The 9,108-nt window shown below is 45.7% G+C and overlaps 1 protein-coding gene across 2 annotated transcripts in view; it reads right to left on the minus strand.

Annotated features, from left to right (window-relative positions):
- LOC118098244 (slit homolog 1 protein) overlaps window positions 1–5,545 on the minus strand; it is a 44,967-nt gene extending 39,422 nt beyond the window's left edge. For both annotated transcript variants that reach the window (XM_035141879.2, XM_035141874.2), the window contains exon 1: window positions 4,780–5,545. In XM_035141879.2, the coding sequence (XP_034997770.2) occupies window positions 4,780–5,036 (257 nt within the window). In that variant the 5' untranslated portion in view covers window positions 5,037–5,545. The remainder of the gene's footprint in view (window positions 1–4,779) is intronic.
- Window positions 5,546–9,108: the final 3,563 nt, after the last annotated feature.

A 9,108-nucleotide genomic window follows, 5' to 3' on the forward strand; every position in this document is an offset into this window, starting at 1 on the left:
CAGAACATTATGATGTCAAAGGGAAGTTAACCTTTGAGCTTGAGTAGTTAACAAGTCATTGATTTATCCTCTTATCCATTTAGACCTTTCTTATCATTAATAAGTGTGAAAAGCTTTTGCAAATGAACAGACTTAGTGTCGTTTCTCTGCTGGTTTCCATCGTGAGTATATTCTGAATCGACCTCAGGACCTTTTGAGAGCGTAACGTTCTTCTCGGAATAAAAACAACCCAATTTTTTGGATGCATGAAAACTCCTGAGGATAATAACCTGTTTTGAAAAGATACTGTTCCCAGTGCAGCAGAAACTATCTGACTTCTGCTCTTTAGTCTTTCCTCTGATTACACTTCACACACTCGCAAAACACACATTTCCCCCGCTCTCTCTCTCTCTCTCTCTTTCTCACACACATTCCTGTTCTCTCTGCTCAAACAACCGAGCTCATCAGGGCCCAAAGGGGCATCCATTTTTCAGCGTTGCCATGACAATCCGACGAGGAGGGGGTGTTTGGTGGGACCGGTGCAGTCACCTTGATAAATGACTCTCTTATTGCCGGCTGTCTCCCAGGGAATACTGTACACACACACACGTCTCTATCCAACACACACACCTCTGTGTCCCCGAGTGGCCACACACACACACACACACACACACACACACACACACACACACACACACACACACACACACACACACACACACACACACACACACACACACACACACACACACACACACACACACACACACACACACACACACACAGAGATCACTTTCCATGCTAATTGGGCGACAAGCCCTTTAACAAATAGCAGTTTAATGAGTCACTCCTCTCCACTGTCTGAGTCCACAGGGCGGTCGGCTGGTGAAGCTCTGGGGGGAACGGCTCAGAGGTCAAAAGGTCACACTGGCTACGTTTACATGGAATAACCGGTTGTTGGTCATTCTCTGGTGTCGTTGAGTTTCCCTGCAGAGAGTTGGAATTCTACAAATCTGCGATTCCTCTTTCTCCAAACAACGTGGGGATTTATTCTTATTGTAAATTGGATGTGATTCTCAAGCATTAATTGGTTGGATGAAAAGTGACAGAAAGGTTTCTGTTTGTGCCTGGAGAAAAAATGGCAAGGCACGTCCACTGTCCAAAAAATAATTTCATCCGACTGTAATTCTAAACGGGAAGTTTCTGTACGGCCCGTTTTCCAGCTTGTGGATGTACTAGGGTCAAAGTTCAAGTTGTTGCTCACACTAGTGAAGGGTTAAGGAGAGAGGATGTCGCACCTTGTACAGATCATTAAGGCAAATGTGTGATTTGTGAATATGGGCGACACAAATGCAATCTGATTTGAAGTTCTTGTTAAACACTGTCCCCAGGTTCTCAACAAGTGAGTGAGGCGTTACACTTGGTTTTCCTGCAGTCGATGCTCGTATCTTCAGGAAGTGGTTGTCGCATCACTCAACAAAGTTTTCCACAACTGGCACATGATCGACCTCTGCGTCCTGGAGCAGACTGATCAGCACGGTGTCATCCGCAAACTTCAGCACACGCCTGTCGGGGCAGTTTCTCCTACAGCTGTTCGTGTGTAGAATGTACAATAACAAGAACACTGCACTGATCCTGGGTCCGTCTGTTGATGAGAACCACTTCTGGGATGGAACAGACCCCGGGTGCTCTCCACCAGGTCACAGAGTTCACTGCTGACGTTGGTAAACTAGGCGACAGCAAGATGAGAAGTATCTTCATTGTGCCTCAATGTCCAAGACACAGAATCGATGTCACATCGACCGTTTAGTCTGAAAGGTTTTTCAGACAGTTTGGACTTTTGGACCAATCACAGGAAGTAGAGACAGCAATAAACAATAGAAGAAGAAGAAGAAGAAGAAGAAGAGGAAGAGGAAGAGAAGAAGAAGAAGAAGAAGAAGAAGAAGAAGAGGAAGAAGAAGAAGTACTGTAGAGTACTGCGCCTGAAGGTGCTGATGCTGCTATTGATACCATCATGACGTTACCATGGCAACCAAATGAAGCGCTTCATTCATCTTCTCCATTCAAACAGAAAGACTACCCCCAACTGACAACAAGCCCACGTCAGACGCCGTCTACTAACCAATCAGAGTCCAGTATAGGTAGACTCCGCCCACTTGGGGGGTTGACCACAGGACGTACGTATGTCGGACAAAACTCTTTAGTCCCTAAATTACAAAGTGGAACTAAAACTAACAGATCAGATGAAACAACAAACACATGAAGCTTCAGACTCAGTGTGAAAACATCCGATAACATCTTCACATGGAAGAAATAAACCGTCACGACAGATGAGTCCTGAAGTAAAACATCAAAGGTTAAATATCACATTTAAAATGTCCTCACATCACTTAAACCTGTGGATTCTGCTGAATGATCCTGTTCCTCCGACCCACAGCAGCAACGCTTCTGTCTGAGACGCTGTTCGATGCTGAGCCACTTTCCTCCGCTTCCCACTGTCAGTTACTCTTAGAGCAAAACGACCTTCAGAGAGAAGCTGTGACCCCCTCGGCGACGCGAGGGGACAAGCGGCCAAGTGGCTCTGCGGGCTCAGAGTTGTTTCCAGGCCATTTCACTTTGACCGGGAGCCCGAGCCCCCCGCCCCGATCATAAAGCTATCAGCCTCAGAGGGGGAAACATCCTCCACGCTACAGTAAACCAGAGAGGAGGACGGATAATGTATCTGTGCTGGCACCCCTGACAATCATCAATTATTCACACACAGGCACTCTGGAACCTGGAGTAAACACACACACACACACACACAAACGCACACACACACTGCAGTGGACAAAAACATACATGTTCACCCTGCAGAGCCACATGCACCACAAACAGGACACTTAGAGAGGCAAACAGATAAAGTGTGTCCTTATGTATATCATATTTCTATATACACACACACACATATTAAGATTTTCTTAGGTTAGAGTTTCAAAAGCGAAATCTCCAGGACAACCTTGTATTTCTCGGCTCTATTTGTGGGACAAATAGGTCGATACCATAAGAATCCAACAGTGAGTCATTATTTCACACGAACACAAGTAGAAACTCTCTGGAGGACGGACCAGGAAACCAGCAGCGTCATCAGGAGATTAGAAGAACTTCACACAGCTTCTCCGGCTGCCGGAGACATTCCTGGCAACGGACCTTCTCTCAAACTGAGGCAGACTCGTGTTGGAGATAGCGGCTGCTACACGTGTCGGTGCGATCTGAGCGCTCGTGTCCGTGCGCGAGGCGGCGGGAGGATTAATGACTCCTGGAGGTTTCAGGGAAATTAGATCAGTGGGTCAGAACGAGAAGTTATCTCAAAATATCTACAGCGACGTGAGTCACTTCTCGAAAGTGGCACGAGACGTTTATCTGCAAGGGAGAATATAATTATTAGATGGATTGATATTTCACTTTTCAGTTAAAAGCTGGTACGCGGCTTAAAGGCGAATCGACAAAGTGACCCCTTCTTCTTCTGAGAAATGTGCGAAGTGTCCTTTGGTGGCGACGGGCCTGAAAGAAGATTTTAAATCTTTCAAGGCCTTTTTATTTGTATGAATTAGATTCAAGACATGTTTTTGACATTTTAAGGAGCCACCCTGTAAACTCACAAATATAATAATGTCCACTTTGTTTGACTATATCATGTATTTATTGATGAGGTTGCAGTTTTTCTAATGTTTTGTCCAAATCATCAACAAACATGAAGGAGGAAGAACAAACACATTCAGTACAACGCAGTTTGTCTCTAACACTATCTTCAACCTCTTATTAAAATTCACATAGTTAAATTAACACGTGTTGGAAGGTGTAAATAAATATATTAGGGTCATTACAGAGGAAACTATACGCCTCATTAAGGTGGAATATCGGAATTAGACTCTGAGCCAGGAGCTGGAAATGTGCAGTGAAAAACATTAGTGGGACGAGAGTCAGAGGAAGAACGATTTACTGACGACACAAACACGAATAAAATGAGATTTACTACAATGTTCTGAACCTTGTGCAGTTTCACGATACAAGTTTCAGACAAGACGCAGAAAAGAGTGAAATAAAATAAAGAGTACAGAGGCTTTTATTTGCTCTAAGAGATGATGAGGACATGTGAATAATATAAACATGGAGATTTGGAGAAAATCTTTAAAAAAAAAACGATTAAATGTGAAATCACAACAGGGAAAGAGCTGGAAGAGGAATGATGCCGCAGAGCAGCACGGTGAGCTCTGAGAGTCGAGGTGTGTGTGTCTGTGTGGGAGTGTGTGTGTGTGTGTGTGTCTGTGTGTGTCTGTGAGTGTGTGTGTGGGGAAGTTAAACAGACGTAAAGAGACCTAATGAGCACCAGAGAAGAGACACTGCAGCAAAACAGAAATGACACAAAGACACACACACACACACACACACACACACACACACACACACACACACACACACACACACACACACACACGTACTATGATAATAACTCCACACAGGGTGAGTCACACTGATCATTAGACTACTTTATAAATCCACACTCACAGAAACTCCCTCCTTCACACACACACACACACACACATCCCATCCTATACAAATGCAGATATCTGTGTTTTATCATACATGTGAGGACCTTCGGGCTCTGACCTACAAAGACTAAACATAAAACCTGGTCCTACTCGTGAAGTGAGCGGCAGCAAGGTGCCGTCCCTCTGAAGGATTCCCCTCATGTCCCTGATCGTCCTCACAAGTACAATCAGACACGAACACACACACGGTCGGAGTCCGACTACTCACAGCCTCTCGGTCCCTCTGGGGATGTTCTTGGGCACAGAGTGGATCCCCAGGCCGTGACAGTCCACCGTGTTCCCCAGGCAGCTGCACAGAGCCGGGCACGCCTCCGCACATCCACCACCTGCCAGCAGCACCACAACGCCCCACGCCACCATCGTCCACAGCCCAGAGCGAAGAGCCCGACCAGGGGCCCCGGCCACCGCCGCCGTCCCACGGCCGAGTCCTGACCCGGCTCCATCCCCTCCTCTCCCAGCAGGCATCCTGCAGACACTGGTGGCGGGATGAGTGACCACAACCAGCAGCACCTTGACAGGAAGAAGTGGAGGAAAGAAAGCCTGAAGTGGAACGAGTGAGACGCTTGAAGAGGCGGAGAGAGACGAGCAGCGCAGCCAGGTGAAGTTGAGCTGGGACTGAACGGCTGCCACTTGATCCCAGAGTGGCCTTTCAGAGGGAGAGAGAGAGAGAGAGAGAGGAGGGGGGAGAAGACCAGTATATCCTCCCCTTCTCTTGTCCACAGCCTCACAGCTCCCTCCAATCGCCTCCCCTTCCTCTTCTCCTTCCTCTTCTCCTTCCTCTTCTTCTTCCTCTTCTTCCACTCTGCTCTGTGTTCTCTGCTCCCTCTCTCTCCCTCATGCAGACGTACAGTGTGCTCGCCTCTCCCCTCCACTTTTCATTGAGTCATTGTGCACCGAACAGTGAGCCACTAGAAAAAAGAAAAGGAGAAGGGGGGGACTCCCTCACTCCCTCTGTGTCTCTCACACACACACACACACACACACACACACACACACACACACACACACACACACACACACACACACACACACACACAGAGCAATCATCCATCAAAAGCTTTTACAAATAACAGCACTTAGACTCTCCCCATAACACCCCCTCCCCACACACACACACACACACACACACACACACACACACACACACACACACACACACACACACACACACACACACACACACACACACACACACACACACACACAGAGTGAACTCACATCTCTTCAGTGACAGCAGCAGCGGAGGAGTCGGCACCTCCAGTGACGGAAGCCCTTTCCTCTCTCTCTCTCTGGCCTTCTCCTTGTTTCTGTCTATCTCTCTCGCCCACATGCTCTCTCCTCCCTTGGTGGTGATGGGGGTGAGAAAAGAGCCTAAGGCGAGACGGACGTGATGAGAGGAGAGACAGAAGAGGGGAGGAAGGGGGAGGGAGAGAGAGAGAGAGAGAGAGAGGAGAGGAAATCGTGATGAGGCTGAAGCATCCGACCGGGAAGCTCCAGGGAAAATGTGAGGACAGAAAAAACAATTTGTGGAGCGATGGAACAATAAACGTGAAATAAAAGGAGACGGAGGCAGTTCTGCTTCTGGTGAATGTGATAACACATAATAACATATTGGTGTTTTTGACTCAGTACCAAAGCAAACTGCAGGAACTCAGAGGAGGAAGGTGTGCGTTGGGGGGTTCCTTATGAAACTGGCATAACTGGAATGCCATAAGCTGCCACAGAGCTTACTCAGAAGTCTATTATGGATTCACTGGCGAGGCTTTGAAATTCAAATTGAGGCTGTTTTTCTTTTTTTTTAAATCTCCACAGAAACGCTGGCTCCAGCTTTTGTGATTGCCATATTACCAAGGAGAGGAAGAAGGGGGGGAGAAAAATCTGAATCAGCGGGGAAAGCTACAAAAAACCAAAACCTAAACCTTCTGTGAGATACCAGCTTCCCAGTTTACTACATCCTTGGCTGCAAGTCTTTCTGCTCCATCAGAAATTTTGTTTAGCGTGATTCAAAACTCGTCCACAAACCACGAGAGAAGTTTCAAACCCTCACACTTGGGAAACTGCAGATGTGCAGCTTCTTCTCCTCTCGACGATGAGCAACAAACTGTGACAGATTTAACCTTTTCTAAAATCACAGATAACAGATGTTACAGCAGCATTCAAGGCAGAAATTAAAGATGGAGTCATTGTTGTCGTCGTGTTTGCAGCAGTTGCCGTATTTCTCACCACATCAGGCGGTTATGTGGCGTATAATGAGATTTTCCCTGGCTAACAGATTTGATTTGGTTTGTTTACAGTACGACGATCAGCAACCGGAGGGCAGAGTTTACCCGGCTTTTTATTTACCACCGTACATGAGTGATTATTGCTCGTGGCCTCACTTTGTCTTCTCCCTGCAGACCCGCTATGACGGGTTAATTTAACCAGGCGCTCTTCAGAAGTGATGGAAAACAAATTGGCCACAGGCAGAGTCCCGGCTGCTTCCTTTGTGCGGCTGAATTGAATGACTCATTCAGCGATAATCTGCAACAAAGGGAGGGACGAGATGTTGACATCTCCAGGGGGGTGGACCCCCTCATTCCTGGGGCCATAATAGCTTTTTTTGAGGCAGGGGTAGGTGGGGGGGGTTTCTGCAGACGCGTCTGAATTGATTTCTGGAAGGTCGGAGCAGATGCTTTTGTCTCAAACACATCAGTTCACAATAACCTCAGATTGAGAAAAGTCCCTGCAGCGAATATCATTTGACACCAAAATGTTTGATGTCACTAACAAGAGGAGGAAATCTATTGATGAGCTAATAAATAAATCATTAGATCAATGTGATGAATCCAGAGGACGTACAGGTGGTAGAGGCGGAGCGGAATATCGATACAGGAATATAGAGATATGAGTGATATCAACACATAGTCATTTAGTTGTATAGTTTGGCACTTTATGGTTGTTTTATATTATAACGGTGGCACATGTGGACATTGACAGGTTACAGTGTGTTTGTTAAAGACTAAAGAGACTTGATGCAGTGTTTCGTCTCAGTTTGAGTCAAGTAGCAGTGAATACACACACAAACCCTGCACTTTGCATCTTCTTCAGTGAGACAGATATCATGATGTATGATTCTCTTGCATTGTATCGTGATGTTATCGTTATCGTGGGACATGCAGCGCGTATCGTGAGTTACCCTGCGATTCCCACCACTTCTAGTGACGTTACCACTTCAGGGCACGAAGACGGTGAGATGCTGCTTGATGTTCTAATGCTGCAACGACATTTATAGAGCTGAGACAATCTGCCTACTAATTGGCACAGACGGTAATACTTGATTAATCAACTTAACTTAACCTTAAGTTATACTCAACATAGATTTTATAAAAGCCAAACGTGGTCATGGTCAATCACATTTATTCTGCACTTGAAACCTTTGCATCCAAACAAACTGTTTTAAAGAATTAAAATTTGGGGATTTCCGCTCATTTACTGTGACTATGTTTAAATTTTAAGCTTTGATTTAAGACACTCTACCAACAAGTTAAGTCAACACATAAATTAAAAGTTTATTTCCCAATCAAAAAGTCTCCCAGTGATACTCTGGTGTCAGGTTTTTAATTATTGGCAGTTGTGTGATGTTTGCGTTGTACAAACAGAAAGTGAATCTCACTTCCCCTGAAACACACAGAATAGTTACAGGTGCAGGTTCATGTCAGTAAAGATGTAAGAAACAGTGATAAAACTAAAATCACATCCCGTGTGTGTGTTCTACTAACTGATGCGGTCTTTGCTCTGCACTCTTCAGAGATGCGTTTTCTTTTGACACATTAGTAGAAATAATTAGTGGGATTGTGGTGAAGCCACTTCAGTAAAGCTCAGTTGTGTAACCGTCACTGAAACAGGAGCGTTTCTTATGCTTTACTTCTAAAGCTACTGGTTCTGTGGAGTCAAGAAGGACGATCTGAAAGCAGAAGCGTCGCCGTGCGTCTCTGCTGAAGCTCTACCAGTCACTTCACTGCCTGACCTCTGACCTCTGACCTTCCTGCAGGGGGAGACACACAGTTTGTCTCTGATGAGGAGTTTGAACATTTAACACAGAAGCCGAGTGTTGACTCAACACTGTAATACACTGTAATCTGAATATGTCCTCCTGATATGTAGCAGATAATGTGTTTGACGAGCTTTAACTTGATGTGTTAATTCTCCTCAGTTGGAACCAGATGAACACATCTGTATGTTGCCCAATACCGCCCTCTGCTGAGCAAACCGGGGCACTACAGAAACTCAAGCACAATCTGCCGGACGTTTGCTCAACTTTGCTTTTAAATAAAGATGGACGACATCACAACTGCCCAATATACTCAGCCAATGTGTACGATCGCCCCCTGGTGGGTGGCGATTGTATCCGGGATATTTTAAGCTTCTTTTCAAGATAGCGGGAGGAAGCGGAGACGCGTCGTCCATATTTAAATAAAGTCTAAATACAGTGAGAAGTAAGAATACAGCGGAAACAACTGAGACATTTAAAATAAAAACAACATCAGACTTTCTGTAG

The sequence above is a fragment of the Hippoglossus stenolepis genome, chromosome 2 (genome assembly GCF_022539355.2).
Source record: "Hippoglossus stenolepis isolate QCI-W04-F060 chromosome 2, HSTE1.2, whole genome shotgun sequence".
NCBI classification, from domain to species: domain Eukaryota; kingdom Metazoa; phylum Chordata; class Actinopteri; order Pleuronectiformes; family Pleuronectidae; genus Hippoglossus; species Hippoglossus stenolepis.